This window comes from Heliconius melpomene, chromosome 19, assembly GCF_056956725.1.
Source record: "Heliconius melpomene rosina isolate 202511_hmr_F chromosome 19, ASM5695672v1, whole genome shotgun sequence".
Classification (NCBI taxonomy): domain Eukaryota; kingdom Metazoa; phylum Arthropoda; class Insecta; order Lepidoptera; family Nymphalidae; genus Heliconius; species Heliconius melpomene.
Genome location: NC_140407.1, coordinates 4216182 through 4236484, shown reverse-complemented (window position 1 = coordinate 4236484; position 20303 = coordinate 4216182). Strand labels below are relative to the sequence as shown.

The following is a 20303-nucleotide window of genomic DNA, read 5'->3' as shown; positions in this document are numbered from 1 at the left end:
TTAGAGCTTACAATCTTATACGGTCACATAAATTTTACTAGCGACCAATAACAATAAAAACAAAACAAATAAATAAATAAACCATCAGATGCACCACCATCTGGGACATAAATACGTCTGCAGTCGGATTTTTGTTACATATATCTCAGTAACTGAACTTGGGCATGCTGTTTCATTAAAATTAAAGATCCTTGCTTAAGAATATTTGTATATACGTAATGTATGGACTGAGATATTTTTACATGTTTTGCGTAAAGTATATGTAAAATAAAAGTTTTTTTTTCTTTTATAAAACATTTTTTTCTTATTCGGTTGTTTTAGACGTACCAATTGAGCACAGAAGTATTTTGCCTATTCACTTAGAAAAGAGAGCATACGATGAAGATTGGTCAGTGAAGTTATACAGGAAGTAGCACTAAAAAGACCAAAAAACGTAAAACAAGAAACATTACACTATAACAATATAATATAATAGTTAAACAATTTTAAAAGTCAACATTTTCTTTTCGTGCTGTGTGATTCACCGTTGATTTCCGACGGATGTGAATTCTGATTCATTGGATAGGTATAGTATAGCATATGCTAATTACAAGTTTCATAGCATCTTCTTATGAATCGTATTTTATAAGTGCTTATTGAAATATCAGAAACAGAGTTAGTAAAGTTAAAAAGTATTTAGGTATATTAAATTTGAACGTAGCGGGATTTCAACCCGCGCTTCTTGGAAACCGTTTAAGGCATGTTCATATTTTTATACTTTTTCTAAATCGGTATTTTTCTTTCCTATGTAATAGAATAAACCTTTAATACATTAAAAATAATAAGTTTTATTGTTATTATTTCTACTGTTTTTGACTGTTCGATCGTTCTGGGTTCGATCCACACACGAGGGAACACTATATTTAGTCAATTTTATTTTTTACGCGCATCGTTGTGTTCCGTTACTCTAAACGCTGTATCTCGAATTCGGGGGGTAAGCAGTGAAATCTATGGGGTATATAGGGGTATCTTACCACCAAGTTACCTCTGCTTAACCTGTCGATAAGTGTAGATCCTATATTATAATTACAAAGTCGATTTTTTAAAGCGAACCTATTTATAAAAATGCTTATAATGCCATGCATAATGCATATGTCTTTTATTTGAATTATGACAGCTAATTAGCTTATTAATTATGGGGTTGCATACACCATAGAGGAAACATTCGTCAATATGATGGCCGTGACTGTTTTATATAAGCGCTTCCTTTTATTATTTTATTTTTTTATTTATTTTTCTTTTATTATTTATTTTTATATTACCTGCCAATTCAAACTTTTAAAGGCAGCCTTTAAATAATACAATTATTTCCGCTTGTAGCACAAGAAGCCTAGTCTTAGGACACTCCGTTCCCGTCTTTCCGCCGAATTCTGGATTCATTGCCTGTTAAGTGGCGGAACTATACGCCGGGCTTTGCCTCGATACCAGAGCGAAGAAATGAAAATGTTACATATTTCATTTCCTCTAGTGGGAATCGAACCTACAATGTGCCGCGTTTAAAGTCCCAGCCCCCCTCCGCCACGAGTGGCCTCAAAAAATAAAAAGAATTATTTCAGATATAATAAGTAGCTGAATAGGACGATCATACAAATTCTGACGTTTAATTCCACCACAATAAAACGTGCAGAACGGAGAAAAGTATCAATAACTCCTATTATTCCTCCTTTATATTTCGAAATATATGAAATGTAAGTTTCTTCTCGGTCTCGCCAATTGAAGAAGGTAAATTAAAATTAAATAAAGCTAAAAATGGAGTCTTAGTGCTATAGCAAAATAAAAGAAAATAATAGAATATGTTTAAGTCAGATTCGGGCTCATGCAACCAAAGTGTTCCCCACGGATTTCAATATATTGTGTGTTAAGTAACGGAACTCAACGCCGCGCTTCCTTCGCTTCGCCCTTTAAAGCAGCGTTTTCTACTACCAGAGCGGAGGTTCACTGATCATTTCTCTTGATTTGCTTTGAAAGGTTCCTCTATAAGGCAGCACTAATAGTACATATTAGTATATTGATGTCTAGTATAATTTTTTTTGCATTTATTACTATCAGCTTTATTGAGGGTCAACGCAATGACGGACGCCGGAGGCCGGAAGTCCGGCGATATCAAACTTTTACCATCCCAGCCCCCAGAGTATACCCAGAGTATAGACCTACTTAATGACCTTATTACCATTATTATTATTTTTTGTTTCATGTTGTATCCCGCACGTAACAGGGTAGGCAGAGTGAAACTGAGAACTTAGAGTTAAGACACTCCGTCCCCATTAATGTGGCCGAATTCTCGTCGTTGCTTATTGAGTGGAGAAACTCAACACCGCGCTTTGCTTCATCTCCAGTACAAAGAAATGATAATATATAATATTTCATACCTCCAAAATTCCGACGCTTTCCCCACTCCCCACAATGGCTTCAACTATACCGATTTATATATAATAGTATACTCAAATAATATGGTACAGTATTTGTATTTACTTTGATTATTTAATAGAATTATTATTAATTTCTCCAAAAAATCTCCATTAGGCAGAGATTCCTCTATGGTATTTGGAAAAGTAACATTTGCATTGGAAACAAATGCCAATGAACTGACTAGAAATAAAAAAAAAAATGTATGTGGTAGAAATATCAGTCGAGAGATATAACAGTGAAATTAGAATAGATTTCATTTTGGTGTTACATTCAAAGATGTTGCCCCAAGCAATTTTATCTCTTCTTTCCTTAAAATACATATAACAAAAGAGAGCATTTGTATTTTTGTATGTTCAATTATGAAATTTTTTGATGAAAAACTAGTTCAGACTACCAACCCATAACTTCAGGCTTATGACATAAAACATTTTATATTATTTGGAAAATTTCTAGTTTAGTATATAAAAACTAGATAAAATGATTTATTCAAGCTATTTTATAAAAAAAATGCACAGCACTTAACAGAGTATCCTAACACTATGTTCTTTTTGCCTACCTTGCGGAATACAGCATGAATGAATAAAGACTATTCTTCATTTTTTTATATATATTTGAAGTTAATATATATTTGTAAAAATAATATTTCTGATTATGTTATTCTATGTTTCAGTTTCTCAATTCCAAATCTATAATGCAATACATGTTTATTTAAATGTTATGTTTAATAAATTTCATTAAGCAGTTTTTTTAAATAATCAACATATTTACTTTTTTCATGCAAACATTATTTACAAAAAATAAAAAAATATATTTTTAGATGATACTTAATTTACTTAACTAAAATTATTACATAAAAATAATATCTAATTAAATATTCACTGTACACTCAATAACGGTAGTTAATTTTTAATGTTTACAGAGAACTGCTGTTTATTAAAACGTATCTCAAATTAAATTCTAAAAGATAAAACAAACTTACGTATTTCTTGAGCATCTGCGCTATCCTTTGTCAGGGCTAATAAAATTAAGTAAAACATAAACCAGCAAGCACTCAAACGGCCACATTTAAACATTTTTACACACGAAGTGTTATGATTTTTGAACATTTAGCACTTAAACAACTATATTGTTTAAATATACAAAATATGCATATTTAGTATACAAATAAACACGATTATTATAAACAAGGCACTACAAGTATTTCATGACGCCAACCACAGCCAACTACAATTACCTACTAAACAACTGACATTTTTAACATACAAAGTACAAACGTCAGTCAATTGACGTACCGATTGTATTTTGACATAGACACAAATGACAGTTTAATGACGTATTAATCCAAAATGGCTGCTAAGACACAGATAATTTAATGTATAGTATATAACATCAACGTAAATATTACATACGTAAAGTCTGTCTATGAAGAGTAGACTAAAAATGAGGGCGCAACTGTCGTCACGCTGCCGCCGTCGTTCGGTACCTGGCATCCTCATCCTTGTTTTGATAATGGGTATTTACTGTAATATTGGTAATAATACTTGTGATGACATTAAATTAACTTAGTACGTCACATAACTACTCTGTAACTTAGGGTTAAATAAAATAACAAGACAATACTTTTAGCGATATAAAAAAAAAAAAAAATATATATATATAACAACCTTTTGATAATATATTATGTATAGGTATTCATAGTTTTAACACTTCAGAAAGGTTAAGTTCTGATCCTGAAACCACTCCAGACAGGCGGGCGATAATATTTTGATAAAAAAATCACCATTATTTATGTCAATCATTTATTAGAGGCCTCCAACGTTGCCTTAAATTTACTCAATATCCTTAATACACTCAACAATGGCTCCACTGACCATTTTGCAATGGAATAGTAAAAGTATTCGTGCTAAAAAGCATGAATTACTTCATATTATTTCACTGCATAAACCTGCCATTATTGCCCTCTCAGAAACATGGTTGGTCCCTGGTTCCCGGTTCAGGGTGCCGGGGTTCTCCTGTTTAAGGGAGGACAGAAATGATGGGTATGGAGGTAGTGCAATCCTTATCCAGCACTCCTCACCCTACTCCCTTATTCCTCTCCCCCCTCATAGTCAACAGATTAATGCTGTTGCTGTGAGGGCTTCCAATATCTCCTTTCTATCAGTTTATATTCCACATCCTTCTTCCTCTCTTTTCCTTGAGCTTAAGTCTGTCATCTCTTCGCTTCCTAGCCCTGTGCTTGTCCTGGGAGATTTTAACACTCATCACACTTTGTGGGGGTGTTATTACTGTGATGGATTTTCTCCTTCGTTGGTAGACATGATTGATGATGTATCTCTATGCATTCTCAATGATGGCTCACCGACTCGTAGGGTTTATCCAAACCAGAATCCAAGGACAGCTGTTGACCTTTCCCTATCGTCTCCTTCTCTTGCTTCCCAGCTATCATGGTCTGTTCTTCCTTCCACCCATGGTAGTGACCACTTCCCTATTTTACTTTCTTTGTATAATAGACTTCCTTCTGCTCCCATTCCTAATACTCCACCTAAATATAATCTTAAAAAAGCTAACTGGATTGAGTATGCTAACTCTGTGGATTGCATGCTTGACAATCTTCCTGAGTCTGGTAATTTTGAGAATATCATTCTTTGCTATGATCGGTTTGTCTCTGCCATTTTATCTGCAGCTGACTCTCATATCCCTAAAAAACACTCCATTCAGAATTGGATGCATTTCAATCCCTGGTGGGATCAGGAATGCTCTGATTCTGTCAATCGGCGAACATCTGCCGAGGAGTCATACACAGCCTGTATGACTATGGAGAATTACACTGAGTATACACGCAATGACGCGAAGTTTCGAAGAATGGTTGGGAAAAAGAAAAAACTTGGATGGGTTAATTTTTGTGAATCCCTTGATCCACGTTCCACTCCTTCCCTTGTATGGACAAATGTTAAGAGATTTCGCCGTTCTCTTAACAATGCTCCTAGTCTTAATTCCAACAATCCCTCTTTATGGCTTAATAATTTTGCAAACAAACTGGCACCTCCTTTTGTTCCATCCCATGATTTATTTATATCCCCTCTGATTGAAACTTTGGACGACATGGATGCTTGTTTTTCATTCGAAGAACTCAATAACGTCTTAACGGATTTAAGAGACACTAGCCCAGGCGAGGATTGTGTCTCTTACTCTTTTATTGCTAGACTAAATGAGAAGTCTAAGCTACATTTTTTAAATTTGATTAACAACATCTTTCAATCAGGTATCATTCCGGAATCCTGGAAATCCCAAATTGTTATTCCCATCCTAAAACCTGGAAAATGTCCCTCTGACCCTAATTCATACAGACCCATTGCCCTAGCATCTGCTTTATCAAAAATTATGGAACGGCTTTTAAAAAATCGTTTGGAGTGGACAGTGGAAAGCAGAAATATCTTAGCACCCTCTCAATTTGGCTTCAGAAAGGGGTTAAGTACTACAGATAGTCTCAGTGTTTTTACTACAGACATTCGACGAGCATATGCCAAAGGAGAGTATTTGGTTGGTGTTTTTCTAGATGTTGCGTCTGCATATGACAATGTTCTTCTTCCGGTACTCAGGCAAAAATTGCATCAGCTGAGTATTCCGCCGAGGATGACTCATTTCATATGTAATCTGCTGACTGGTAGATCAATATCTGTAAAGCATCCACTTCTTACTATACCTCCCAGACTTGTCTGGCAAGGTTTGCCTCAAGGTTCAGCTCTCAGTCCTCTGCTGTATAATGTATACACTCATGACCTTGAATTGTCTGTCAATAGTTTTTGTAACATTCTTCAGTATGCTGATGACATCGTCCTTTACTACAGCTCAAAATCTGTGGAGGATATAACTTATCGTTTAAATACTGCTTTGCACTATCTAAACCAGTGGCTCTCCAATCATGGCTTGGCACTATCAGTAGCAAAGTGCCGGGCGGTAGTGTTTACCAAAAAGAGAGTAACTCCTGATTTCCAAATAGTTTGCGGTAATAGTACTATTCAATTAGCAGAAAATGTTAAATTCTTAGGCATGGTTCTTGATAAAAGACTGAACGGAATTGCCCATGCCGAACATATCAGTAAAAAATGTGAAAGCGGCATCAATGCTTTGAGAGCGGTGTCTGGTGTGTGGTGGGGTGCACACCCATATACTCTTAAACTACTGTACAATGCCATAATCCGTAGTCACATTGACTATGGATTATTTGTTTTAGACCCCTTTAACAAAGTTGCTACTGAGAAACTCAATAAAATTCAATACAAATGCCTAAGAATTATTATAGGTGCAATGAAGTCTTCCCCCACCAACGCACTGCAGGTGGAATGTGTAGATCCGCCTTTTCCTATCCGTCGACAATTCCTATCTGATCGGTTTGTTGGTAAAATGTTACAGCTTTCTTCCCATCCCCTATGGCCTAAGCTATCTGATTTAGCGGACCTCATCCCTCGAGGCAGGCCTCTCCCTTACTTGCTCAATAGTTTCCTTAAATTTACCTCTCTTCCTCATCCCTTGTCATCTTTTCCATCTAATCCTTTATTCCGCACGCCTTATAAGGCCCTAGTACACCATCCTACTGTCATCACTAATCTTGGCCTAACCAAGGGAGCTGTTGACACCAACACTAAATTTCAAGCCATAGTAAATGAAAATTTTTCAAACCATATCCTCATCTTTACAGATGCATCAAAGCTTTCTAAGGAAAGCTGTGTTGGTGCAGCATGCTGGATACCAAAATTCAAAATTATATTACAATTTAAATGTCCTCCCGAATCATCTGTGTTTACTGGAGAGGCTGTTGCTTTGTTAGAAGCAATCCGGTTCACATTCTCCCACAACTTCAAACAGACTGTCATACTTACAGACTCATTAAGTTGCATATTGGCTATCAAGAGAAATCCATTTCATAGTAAATTAAGGTCTTCAATTATTTTAAGGATTCGTGAAGAACTGTACTCATGTTATCTAAAGGGCTTGGATGTTACTTTGGCATGGATTCCAGGGCATTCTGGAATCAGTGGGAATGAATCTGCAGACTCTTGCGCAAAATTGGCCATCCAGTGTGGTAATTTAGATAACTTTTTTATTTCGGCCCAGGATTTGTTGTCTCTTGCATTAACTCACTTGGATGTGTCCTGGTCTGAATTCTATGAATTAACAAAAACTCAGAAAGGTAAGTATTATGCTACTATCCAACCCAATATCCCAAGGCGACCATGGTTTTTTTCTCAAAAATTTGCTGAACGGAGGATTATATCAACTATTTGTCGTTTGCGCCTTGGGCATGCATGTACACCTGTTCACCTAGCTAAGATCAGGGTCAGGGACCACTCACTGTGTGAGTGTGGCCTGGACGAAGGTTCCCCTTCCCATATCCTTTTCACATGTCCAAAGTTAATTCGTCCCTTGTATGATGTCCTTCCTCATATAGTTCCCCGTCCCCTTAATGTTCAGTGTCTGTTAATGTTTGTATATACTCCTTTGTGTAAATTCTTATGTAAATATATTAGATCTAATAATATTATAGTATAAGCTAACAATTTTGTAAAATATAATCTATTACTAACCCTTTATTATGTATATATTGTGTATAATTTTTGTTTATCTTATAGGTGAAGGCAGTATCTTAGCTGGATCTTTTTTTAACGTGCATCTACTATTGCGTAATATTGTCTCTTTACCGTACACTCTCCTTTGTGTGTTTTCCATTCAACGTGACATTGGCGAAGTGATTAGTGCTGAACTGGCACGCTCGGATCGCCATAATTAAAGAACAACAACAACAATATTAGAGGCCGTCGTGGCACAGGAGTACGGAGTAAAACGACGGTTGTGTGTTCAATCCCCACTCGAGGGAATAAATTATTATTTATTAATATTTTCATTTCTTCGCTCTGGCACTAAGGCAAAAACCCTGCGTTGTGTGTGGAGAACAGAACTCTTAACACTAGGTTCCCTCTGCGTACCTGCGTGCTGTGTGCGGGATACAGAGTGAAGCCGTTTTTTTTTTTTTAAATTTTATTTTTTTTAATTATTTTTATTTTATAAGTATTTTCTAAAGTAGGGTAACACTTATTTTGCACGGAATACCCTCTTCTTTTGATTTTCCGTATGGTTCTAGATTGTTTTTAAATTTCTATTAACTCGTAGTCCGCAGTTGGATACAAACGTGTTCATTATTTTTGTTTAGTCCTCACTGAATTGTCATTAAATTGAATAGCAAGTTGTGATAAATTGATAATTGCTTTCTCTGAAAATAGGCTTCCATCATCATGGCATCAAAATACAACAGAAATTGTATATTTACTGGTGTCGTCGATTCACTTTGCTTATCATGTCAAATATATTTGAAAGTGAACGATCTGGACCGCCACGTGGAATCTCCGCAACATTGCAGTAATTTGAAATCTATTAATTACGCCGAGAATTTCAAGGAAGATTTAATATGGAAGGTTTGTTTTAGCTAATTTTAATTTAAAGGTGAAGTTCAGAACTGTAATGCGACAGTCGTGGGTTCGATTTCACTCTAGGATATGAAATATTTTCTTTTGTTCGCTCTAATGTCGAGGGAAAGCGGCTGCATTGCGGTCCGCCACTCAACACACAATGCAATCAATTCTGCAGAAATTGAGGAGCGGATTGTCTTAACACTGAATTCCCTCAAAAATGTTCAAACTCCAGGTTCTCTCTTCGCGACCTCTCTGTATTATAAACGAAGCTGTGGCGCAGCGGTACACGCCCATCTGTACCTAAACGCGACGCTTGTGGGCCCGATCTCCCTTTTAAATTTTAACGTATTATTTCATTTCTTCGCTATGGTGAAATGAGAAAATTGGACGGAAGAAATTATGGAATGGAGAGTTTTTTTAATTAAATACGTATTAACTAAATTCTTTTTTTAATGTTAGTAGGGTAGCCTGTAAATAAAAAATGACCATTTTCGCCTTTAGTCTTAGTTTGTCTAGGAAAAATGCCAGAAAAATAAGAAAGAAAGATCAGGCATCCATATTGGCATGTTTACTTTTAAAAATATATTTTTGTGAAATCACTTCATATTCCATTTTCTTTTTTGTGGACCTGAAAGCTAAACCCTGTCTTATCAGTGCAGAGGAATTGAAATATCTTAAATACAATCATTTCCATATTCAAAATGTCTCCAGATATGCCAATGAGTGAGGATTGAATCCATAACCACTTGCATTACTGTCATATGTCCTGTTCTTCCAGAATGACCCAAAAATAGTATATTTATATGTGAACTTTGTTTCAGATTAAACAAGGTTATTATTGTGAGATTTGCAATGTAGTGATTCAAACAGTAGCAAAAGTGCGGATACATTTGAATGACTCAATTCACATTAATAATAGACCAAAATATCTATTAAAAGAATTTAGCAAAGGAGTGATTGTTTTTGATGATATTTTCATTGAAATGATTGCGTGGCACGGATTGAGTGATGGATCTTGTTACATTTGTAACACGGATTATGAAAATGTTGACACTCACATAAGTGAGCCACAGCATGCTGTAAATCTTATTCAGTGCAGTGTAGAGCTGAAAGGCAAAGCAGTGTATCGCAAGGTAATATAACAAAAATTATAATTAATAAAACAACATTATTAAAATGTTACTTTTGAGTTAACACTACCTGGCATATAGCAGGGTAGGCACAGTGGACCAAGTTTTAGGCTACTCTATTCCCCACCTTTTTCCACCCAATTTACAGACATATGTGTTGAGAGTCTCAACTCAACGCTGCACTTTTATCTTCCAGTCAGAGTGAGGAAGGATATAATTGATTCCCTTTTTTGAATGAATTATATTGGGAATTGAACCCACTACCATTATGTTTATTCAAGACATTGTGTAGCTGCACCACAACACCCTCTGCAATTTATGCAATATTTGTTATATTTGTATTAGTATGGCATCTATTTATATTTCTGATTAAAATAATAAAGTTTCATCAATAAACAAAATGTAAATGAAGGTGAGTTATATTAACACATCATGTATAAACTTTTCTAAAAAAAAAAACCATTAAATTTAAATTTTCTTGTTAAATTATCTTAAAAAATTTATTCTATGATTGCTTTCAATGATTGGAACATAGCTAGATTTAGGACCATTTGGAACATTACATTTACATTACTAATTATATGAGTAAAAAAAAAACATTTTTCCAAATGTATGTGTTTAATATGTAGGTATTATAAAATTGCTAGATCCATTATTATTATTTATTTTAGATTGATGACAACTTGATCAATTGTTTGATATGCAACATTCTAATCAGTGCAGAATCCAAAGAATTGCATATTGAATCTCCAGAACATATCAAACTATATTCTAAGTGCCAAGAAAATAGAAAAAAAATGAAAAATGAGAAAAATAATTTGATCAATCAAATTGATAATAAAGAAGAGAAAGAAATGTCACAAGAAAAAAAATTACTGGACTTGGACAAACCTGCTACAGAAGATGCTGATAATAATTGTTCAGAATCAAATGAATTAAAAAATAACAAGACCTCAATAACAAAACAGGGAAAGGAAAATCAGGTCATACCAGCTTCAGAAGCATTACATGAAGCAATTCAGTTTGCTAAACAGAATCACATGAAATATAAAAGAAATGGCACATATTGCTATGCCTGTAACATCAAGATATCATCGTCACTTAAGATGATGAAAGAACATGTGTCAGAAACTTCCCACAAGGAGAAAGTTGATCGATACAACCAAACTAAATTGAATGGCAAATCTTCTGGCTCTTATAATAAAAAGCCCATGATAGATTTCATAGACAGTGAAATAGGTTTTAAAAATATGCTTCATCATGATAAAATAATTAATGATAACATTTGCATTGAGGCAGCTAGCTTCAACATGATTGGTAAATCCTGCGGTAAATGGCGTTGTCATGTGTGTGAGGTGTCATTCAATGCATCACAAATGGAAGAACACATACGTACATACAAACACAGCAATGCTATGCTTGTGACACCTGTTCTCACTGACTTCATATGTGAATTCATCAGAGAGGTATGAACATTATTGAGGATTTAATATTTTTGTTACATCTCTTAAGTTAGAATGTTATTTTATTATAATATATAATTATACATTTGATTCAGATGCCATGGTGGCACAGCAGGTCCGTGCCTGACTGTACATTTAATTGCTGTGGTTTGATCCCCACTTGGAGTATTTGTTGCCTACTACAAATACTCCACTACTACTCTACACTTTAAATTATCTTCATTCTCTGCTCAAGCAGTCAAATAGTAGTCTTGAGGTTTAGATAAATATAAATTGTAAATAATTGTGTTACTTTTATTTAAGGTATTTTTGATTATATATTTATTATTTACAGGTGAGAACAGGAGTGTTTCACTGTGGATTTTGTAATTTCATTGAATCATCTTTAGATGGAGTGAGGAATCATTTAAAATCAGTTGAACACTCCGATATAAAGTCGTTGTGTCAACGTCGTCTAATGAGATATTGGCCAGAAATACAGGAAGAAAGGCATAAGGAAGAATTTATTAATTTTATGAGAAAGTTGCATAACATGTAATTTATCTGTATGAGTATTTTTTATTAATAATTAAATCATTGATACTTATGTTATTAATTACATTTAATCTATTGAATTTAGGTCAGCATATTTAAAAATAATTTTTAACTTTGGTAGAAGAATCTTTTTTTTAAATGTTGGTGTAAGTAAATTAATAAACACCTTGTTTCAAGAATCGTACGTATGTTATTTCGGTAAGTTCATACTTATTTAAATGAATCGTTGATTGAAATCGAAATTTTTATATCGAGTAGTGGATAAATATCTATAACATAAGTAATCAAGTTGATATCAATAAATGTCTGACCCATGTTTCTTTTTGTTATATTATAAAATGATTGAAATATCGATAATTGAGAAATCTAAAGAATTTTTTGCCTATTTTTTATAAATATGTTTTTTTGAAATAAATATATGATTATGTTTTTAATTTCTTATTACTTATTGCACTATTCCAGTGTTTCTTTTATCAAAACTATATAATCAATTTTATTTATACTGTACTCATTATAAGTGTTGCTTAAAGTGCGTATGCTTAAGGGAAATAAGTAGATAACTACTTATCTTATCTTAATTACAATAGAAACCTATAATATTTCACCTCCAAATCATGGTTTGTTGTACATTAATAAAGCCCTTGTTTGGTATATTATATCTTAATATACAATATTCAAGCAAAACTAGCGTCTTGGTGGCTATTTCTTACAAGCTTTTGGTCTGTTAATTTTTTAAGTTTTATGCATCTAATTTTTGACTTTTTATACTGAACAGTAGAACTCGACGCAACACTTTGTCTTCTTACCAGAGCGAGGTAATGAAAATATTATTATTTCTATCTGGAAATCTGACCCTGGACTGTCGCGTTTACGATCATAGTCTCATAAGCTGTCTGTCTGTTGCTTCAATATACTTACAAAATAACAATGTAAGGTGAAGGGGGTTGGTGGTTTAAATAATATTAATATGTGATCCAGCTTCACGCTTTATCATCCATACCGCACTTAGTAGGGTAAGCTGAGGGAACCTAGTGTTAAGACCTTTAACGTTGTACCTCTTTTCATTGTACATGTTACAAAATAATAGAACATTCAACAATTGAGTAATCACCAATCAAAAAAATTGCTATTTATTATAAGGATGTTTTTATTGAAATAAAACAAATAAATATAAAGTAATGTTTTTAATTACTTATTGCACTATTTCAATGTATCTTTTATCAAAATGAATTATAATCGATTTTATTTGTACTGTACCGATTATAAGTGTTGCTTAAGGGAAATAGTTATTATAAATAAGGTAGAAAAATACAGTTTTTCACCTCCAAGTCATAGTATTTCGTACAAAAGTAAAACATTGTTAACCCCTTGTTTCACCACTAAGAAAATACACAGAATGGTATATTTAGTCTTTATATACAACATTGAGAAGCCACTTACTATCTACTTTTGCTTTTGTTCTGTTTTTTTTTTAGTTCCACGCTGTGTACCGCATATAGCAGCGTAAGGCGGCTGAGGAGACACTCCGTCCCCCACGTATCTAGTCTTCGAGATATTACGTCTTGAATGGCAAAACTCAATACAACGCTTTGTCTTGTAACCAAAGAATATGAAAATATTAAACAAAAAAAATCTTCTGAATGGACTTCGTTTTGTTCAGTTATCTTATTTTAAGATTTAATTATAAGCCTTTTCTACATTTCCTTTGTCAGAATATTACATAAAGAAAAAATTAGGATGAAAATAAATTTAAGTGTACAATTACTTAAGGTGGTAGTGCTATTTACTATAAAATAAACATAGGTACATTAGTTTACACAAGAAAAGTCTATATATTTGTTTTACAGCCCCAAGTTGCTTGAATCATATAATATAATAACAAATCATAGCTATCGTTATACCATTTTATATAACAAGAATTTTCGTTCATTTCTAACTTTAAGTTAAAAAACTATGTCACTATATCCTCTAGGAAAACAAGTAAGTCCGTTCGTTCACGACGGACGGTGCAGATTCAAATCTCGCTATGTTCATAGTTTCATATGTCATCTAAAATATATATCTAATATTGTATGTTAAAAATAATAAAAATGTTTTATCTTAATTCATACAATGTTTTGAGCTTGAGATATCCTGATAAGTTTTTATAGAAGTCGTTTTCATATACATGTGTGTATGAAAATTAGAATTAAATGAATTTTCAGAATATACCGTTTGTTCTTCGCGCACATAATTAACTTATTTATGTTATATGTATATTTCAAATATATATTTTTTATTTTAAAACATAGTATATATGAAATGTCACAAATTATATTGTAATAAAATTACTGATCATTTCTTCCCAAGTGAAAAACGCATAAGCACGAGTCATAAATACCTAACTTCAGGGCGGCCACGACTCTTCGACCGTACTATAATCTAACTTTGATTAATTAAGACTATCACTTACCGCTCCGGTAAAAACAAAGCGCCGCGGTGAGTTTCGCCAATTAACACGCAATGCCTCTTAAAATTAAGCGACCCATACAGAACGGAGAGGTTTAACACTAGGTTCATATATGCGGGATACAGCGTGAAGCTAAAAATTTTGAAAGTCCCAATATTTAGGCCAACCTATAAAATCACACACGTGTTAAAAAACACATTAATAGTCTAATTTCCAAAAATGTGTCATATTAAAAATATGAAATTAATCCGGTTAAAGAGTTTAATTTAAAATACACTTTCCATTGCAATAAAAAAAATAAAGTCAAACATTTTTCATATACCTACGAAACTTCGTAGGTACGAGTTTTTCAATTTTTTTATACACTTTCGACTTCGATTTCTTCTTTTCGATTCGAAAATGTATAAAAGAATTGAAAGTAGCGAAATTTGAATTCGCACCATTTTCTCACCGTCCAAGCGCTCTGACCACGAAACCATATGTTCGCATTAAACTACGTCGAAATTCTTATATGCGGGCCTACAACTTAACACAAAACAAAAATGTTAAAGACTAACATACATAGATACGTACAGATAAAAACAAGTTTCCGCTTAAATTAAATCACATACCCGCCATAACACTGGAATTATACAATATTTTAGTATAACACAGCCGGCAAACGAGAAAAATTCATCATGGTGGAAAAAAAGCTACAATTGAATCTCAAATAATAATAACCATATTTTGGTTTTGGACCGTGTAGATCAAATTATCGGCTTATAGCAAACAAAAATAATAACACACGAAACAAACGCCATTTCATGCCGACCGAAAATTATGCTTAATTAGAAGATTATTTGATCTACACGATGATCTACACCCATAAATTGTCTTACCCCAACATACATTATATTATTTAACGAATTGCTTCGTTTCTAACAAAAACTACATCGTCGGTTACATAAAAATGGCATATTATAGAAAGACTCAAATTTTACAATGCAGATGTTTAAAGTTATGAACTTAATTTTTTTTTAACTAAATATACAGAGATTGCATGTACAAATCTCATTTCTAAAGCACTTCCAAATTTATTCAAAATAAAATATAATATATACAAATATAGGTACACTCGTGTCTAATCGCTAAAAGCGACGGTTACGGGTTCTATTGTCGGGGCAACAAACTGTCATTTCCCCACTCTGGTAACAAGACAAAGAACGGAAGTCTTATCACTAGGTTCCCTTTGCCTACACGGGAAAAAGCGTGATTCTAAAAATATATAAAAAAAACAAACATTTCCACCACATCAATTCACTTCACTTTTCACTTGTCACTAAGTAATTTGGAGTCCATATTGAATTTGTGTATTTTATTACAAATATTGTCCAATTCCTTTTTATTATTATAAGGGTCACATATCCTAATTTTTCTTTCTTTTTTTTCTGAGTACATTTCTATAATGTTCCATTGACGAAGAAGTCGGAGGCAATTTCTTATAGCGTCCGTTGAAACAGCTTCGCCTGAACACAAATTTTACATTTTAAATTAAAATAAATAAAAATACTGAGGCACAAAGTGTGACTGTAAATGCGATGGTTGTGGGTTCGATCCCCACTCGACGAAATGAATGAATATATAAATTTAAATAAATATTTCATCTCAAGTGGGGTGATTCGAATCCACACCCAGCCGATTTAACAGTCACACTTTGTGCTTTTGCGCCACGAATGGCCTCTAACAACTAATACCAAAACTCAAACAAATATAAAGCTACACTAACCATATCTCATTTTATTCTGTGAGAACTTCTCCAATAGGATGTCCAGTGTCCCCGTAACTAATTCCTTTTGCGTTGATGTTTTCAAGTTTTGACACGTCACTGAATACGCCTCGAGCAACGGACGGACAGTTTGTAATAGACGACGTCTGTAATAATAAATATATATAAAAGTTTTTATCTCATTTTGGTTCTGAAGGTAAGGCTTTCATTTCTTAAGTGTTATTAATATTAAGAGAAGTAAGGACAATAGTAGTTTAAAGAAAAAAATAATCGCGATTACCACTATCCTAAGACTGATAAAAAATATTAAACAAATAATAGATAATGATTACAGGAAAATATTTTGTACAAAGCATATGCATAAAAGAACCTTTCAGACACCGCCTGTTCTGTATCAGCAAGACGATATTTGATGTACTGCGTGGGATCTGGCCTATCGTCTTCGTCGTCAAAGTTCTGGGCAAACCTTCTGGACCAGCGCTGTTCTTCCAACACGTCTGCAGCCTATAATATAAAAAATAAATAAATCAGCTTCACGCTGTCTCCTCCGCACATAGCAGGGAGTTAAGACACTGCGTGTCCCAAATTCTGGAGGCATTGCATGCTGAGTGGCGGAACTCAACGCCGCGATTGTGTCGCTACAAGAGTGTCAAGGTGAGAAAGAGTGTCGAGGTAAAAGCGCGCCATTGAGTCCCACTACTCAACACGCAATGCCTCCAGAATTCGGCGGAAAGTGAGGAGTGAAGCCCAAAATAAAACCACATAAATACCTGCATATCAATAAGTATTTCCTTTGAAATTAAATCTTGTAAAGCCTCTAGAAGTTTCTCTTCAATCCTGGTGCAGGGCGCACACAATATAAACTCTTGACTTAAAATTTCGCTCAATTGTAAGGCGGCTTCCATTAACTCTGAATGCCTTATTATTTCGTCGCCATTTTGCTCACATATTATACTTTCTAGGGCTGTCACTGGAAAATTATTAAATAAATTGTTGTACAAATTCAAATTTATATTTATATATTTGAGGCCATCGTGACGCAGTGTTGTGTGACTGTAATTAGGATGGTGGTGAATTTGATTCCCACTCGGAGAAATCAAATATTTGTGTTTTTGTGAGAGTTTCGTCACCGAACACGCTATGACTCGAAAACTCAGCGGAAAGTGGGGGAAAGAGACATAATACTAGGTTCCCTCTGCCTATCCTGGTTTTGGCGGGATGCAGCCTGAGGCTGGAAGAATGAATAAATAAGTATGTTTCACGGATTTTTCTATTCTTGAATAATTTTGCTTTTACTTTAGAGTACAGAATGGTATTGGATTTTCTGACACTCAATACTTAATATCTTAATTAGTTGACTTGATTCTTTTTTTTTAGTATCTTTATCTTAAATAATTAATATTTTCTAACATTTGCCATTATCAAAGAAGCATAATCTCATAAAGTTGAAGTTAAAAATATGACTTCTACTAGTTTACTTGAGAAATATATATATTTAATAGTAATTTAAATAATATTTTGTTTTCCGTTTTGTATTATATCAATAAACAAAAAAAAAGTTCTAGTTTTATTTAAAATACTTTATAATCAAAAATCACACGTAATACAAAGTAATAACTATAGTTATATGAATCAACCATAGACTGGAGTGGCCTAACATTAGGTTCCCGCAGCCTACCCCACTAAATGCGTTATACAGGGGGTTAATCTAAAACATGTATACTCACCTAATATAGCAGGCGCTGCATAATGCGCAACTAAGGCATTCGCATAGTATGAAAGTTCGAGGGACGCCGGCACTGTGGTTTGAATCCGCACTTTATTACCTTCTACACGAATTAACGAACTACCAAGAGTTTCTAGCTGGAAAATAAATTTATTGTAATTATTTAAACTAGAGATTACGAATTGGCACGTACAATAGACGTTGGCTATGGGAACGCAAAGTGTCCCAAACATATTGGTAGTTTTTTGCGCTGTACTCAGCACATAGCAGGGTAGGCAGAGGGAACCCGGGAACCTAGTGTTAAGGTATCGTACCGTTGCCCATTTTTCGGTGAATTATGGAGGCATTGCTTTTTGAAGATTGAACATGAAATGAGTTACTAGAGCAATGAAATAACAATATAAAAAAATTCATTTTCTCGAGTGGGAATACACAACCTGAAGAGTTTATAATAGCACTCTTGTGTCCCTGCGCCACCCCTGGTCTCTTCAATTATTGTCTCTCATGAATTCAATTATTGATTGATAGACCTTGAATGAGGCTGAGCGTGCAACTTTACATAGAACGGTTAGTGGATTCGATTCCCACTAGAGGGAATTAATTATTTAATTAAGTAACAAAACAAAGCGCAGCGTTCAGTCATAGAATGTCACAAAAATCGTCTACCTTGCTATATGCGGGATACAAAGTGAAGCTAAAAACAAAATAAGATCAGTAAGAGAGAGAAAAAGAGAGAGAGAATACAAACTCACAGCTCGTTTCACAACAAGATGGCCGTCTCCCGTGTATCCCATATCCCGTCCTTCCCGCTTTAAACACGCGCCCCGCGCCTCTACACTTGCTTGCAGTGCGGACAGAGTGCATCCTGACCGTTGTTCCGTTAATAGGACGTAGGATAGCACGTTTGTACACATTAATGCTGTTGATTGTGCGGCGTCTAATGTTATAATAATAATAATTTGTTATTCAAAAGTTTAGTTTTTACTTATAAAATAATTGAAGTAAATATTTTTCAGTATGTCAATAACCAAGTAAATTATATAAGAAAATTACAGTATTAGTAAAGATAGTTACAGTTTCGATTCTCATGAGGGAGGATAATTATATTCATTACAAACAAAAATACAAATAAAAAAAAACAAACCATAAACAAGATGGCGGCCAATCGCCTCAACCATCATCTTGTGTTCCGTACTCACTTCCGCACCAAACAAACTGCTGTGGCTGTGGTTATATAGTATTTGTCTATCTAGATTTACTGCTAGGTTATTATTTGGCGTCAGACTTTTGTTCATTGGCACTTTTAGGTAGTTGTACTTTTGGAATGACGTCACTAGTTCCTGTAATGAATTAAATATAAAATGTTTTTTAGTATATACGAGTAAATAACTTTTTTATAAATATGCCCGCCATACATAAAATATACATAAAATAATACAACGAAAACGAACCTTAAGCGAAATAGGCTGATTGAAATCCACTCTGATCCCACCATGGTTGGTATTCAACGTACTCCATATTCCCCGCAGGGCCGACCAGAATGTCTCCATCTGTTTTGGCATACCCAACTGTTCCCTGACGAAGTTGCCATCGACCAAACGGTCGTAGTTCAATGTCACGGGGACCAGCAGGGCGTCGTTTATTGTGCCGTCCAAGTAGGCGTCTGTTATAACTGACAGGATGCCAGCTGGAAATAATATTTACCGACATGTATATATATAAACTAGCCACTTTAACGCAGCTTCAGCAGCTTAAGTTTATTGTTATACTAATAGCCATCGCGTGGCTTCGCCCGCTGGTACAATACAATAATTTATTTTCTCATCTCAATTACTTTCGTGATCTAAGAAAATTATCATTTTAAAGACGATATCCATACATTGATAGCTAAAGTTTTAGCAAAGTCCATAACACACTTATTTTGTAGCAATATCGTCGCGTGCAACTATTTATATAAACATTACTTTTTTTATTTACAACATTACTTTATTTTATTAACCGATTGTAAAAACAAACACTAAATGTTAAGTGAAGCTTGCCAAAATCCAACAGTGAAAACTGCATTAAAATCGGTTTAGCCGTTTCTAGGACTAGCGTGAGCCAACACACACTGATCCGATACGATTATCTTATAACTATAGATTATAGACAAAATATACTAAATCTTTACACAAGTTGTAGTTTATGTGTTATTCTAATGCCTTTCATATAAATCCGTTCAATAGGTTTTACGTGAAAGTGAATTTATTATATTAACATAGTAGCATACTTGCGGTTTCCCACGTGGCTTCGCCCTCATGGTGAAATGGAAATAACTAAGA

General features: G+C 34.1%; 4 protein-coding genes across 7 annotated transcripts in view; 2 read left to right on the top strand and 2 right to left on the bottom strand.

Moving 5' to 3' along the window:
* LOC146528414 (uncharacterized) overlaps positions 1 to 3717 on the bottom strand; it is a 65721-nt gene extending 62004 nt beyond the window's left edge. The window contains exon 1 of the mRNA XM_085203033.1: positions 3428 to 3717. Coding sequence (XP_085059159.1) covers positions 3428 to 3554 — 127 coding nt within the window. The 5' untranslated portion in view covers positions 3555 to 3717. The remainder of the gene's footprint in view (positions 1 to 3427) is intronic.
* A 588-nt stretch (positions 3718 to 4305) lies between these two features.
* LOC146528413 (uncharacterized) lies at positions 4306 to 8096 on the top strand. Its single transcript, XM_085202817.1, has 4 exons — positions 4306 to 5071; positions 5711 to 6592; positions 6752 to 7785; positions 8079 to 8096. The coding sequence occupies exons 1-4, from the start codon at positions 4306 to 4308 to the stop codon at positions 8094 to 8096; spliced, it is 2700 nt and encodes an 899-aa protein (XP_085058943.1).
* Positions 8097 to 8546: 450 nt separating this feature from the next.
* LOC146528412 (uncharacterized) lies at positions 8547 to 12476 on the top strand. Its single transcript, XM_085203028.1, has 4 exons — positions 8547 to 8918; positions 9737 to 10048; positions 10717 to 11511; positions 11843 to 12476. Exons 1-4 carry the CDS (start codon positions 8739 to 8741, stop codon positions 12044 to 12046), a joined length of 1491 nt encoding a protein of 496 aa, XP_085059154.1. The 5' UTR covers positions 8547 to 8738; the 3' UTR covers positions 12047 to 12476.
* A 735-nt stretch (positions 12477 to 13211) lies between these two features.
* The window catches only part of mino (glycerol-3-phosphate acyltransferase mino), a 44192-nt gene continuing 37100 nt past the window's right edge, over positions 13212 to 20303 (bottom strand). For all 4 annotated transcript variants that reach the window (XM_085203026.1, XM_085203023.1, XM_085203024.1 and 1 more), the window contains 8 exons: positions 19434 to 19669; positions 19127 to 19322; positions 18735 to 18919; positions 17984 to 18119; positions 17027 to 17226; positions 16627 to 16760; positions 16257 to 16402; positions 13212 to 15996 (listed from right to left, as the gene is read on the bottom strand). In XM_085203026.1, the coding sequence (XP_085059152.1) occupies positions 15800 to 15996; positions 16257 to 16402; positions 16627 to 16760; positions 17027 to 17226; positions 17984 to 18119; positions 18735 to 18919; positions 19127 to 19322; positions 19434 to 19669 (1430 nt within the window). In that variant the 3' untranslated portion in view covers positions 13212 to 15799. The remainder of the gene's footprint in view (positions 15997 to 16256; positions 16403 to 16626; positions 16761 to 17026; positions 17227 to 17983; positions 18120 to 18734; positions 18920 to 19126; positions 19323 to 19433; positions 19670 to 20303) is intronic.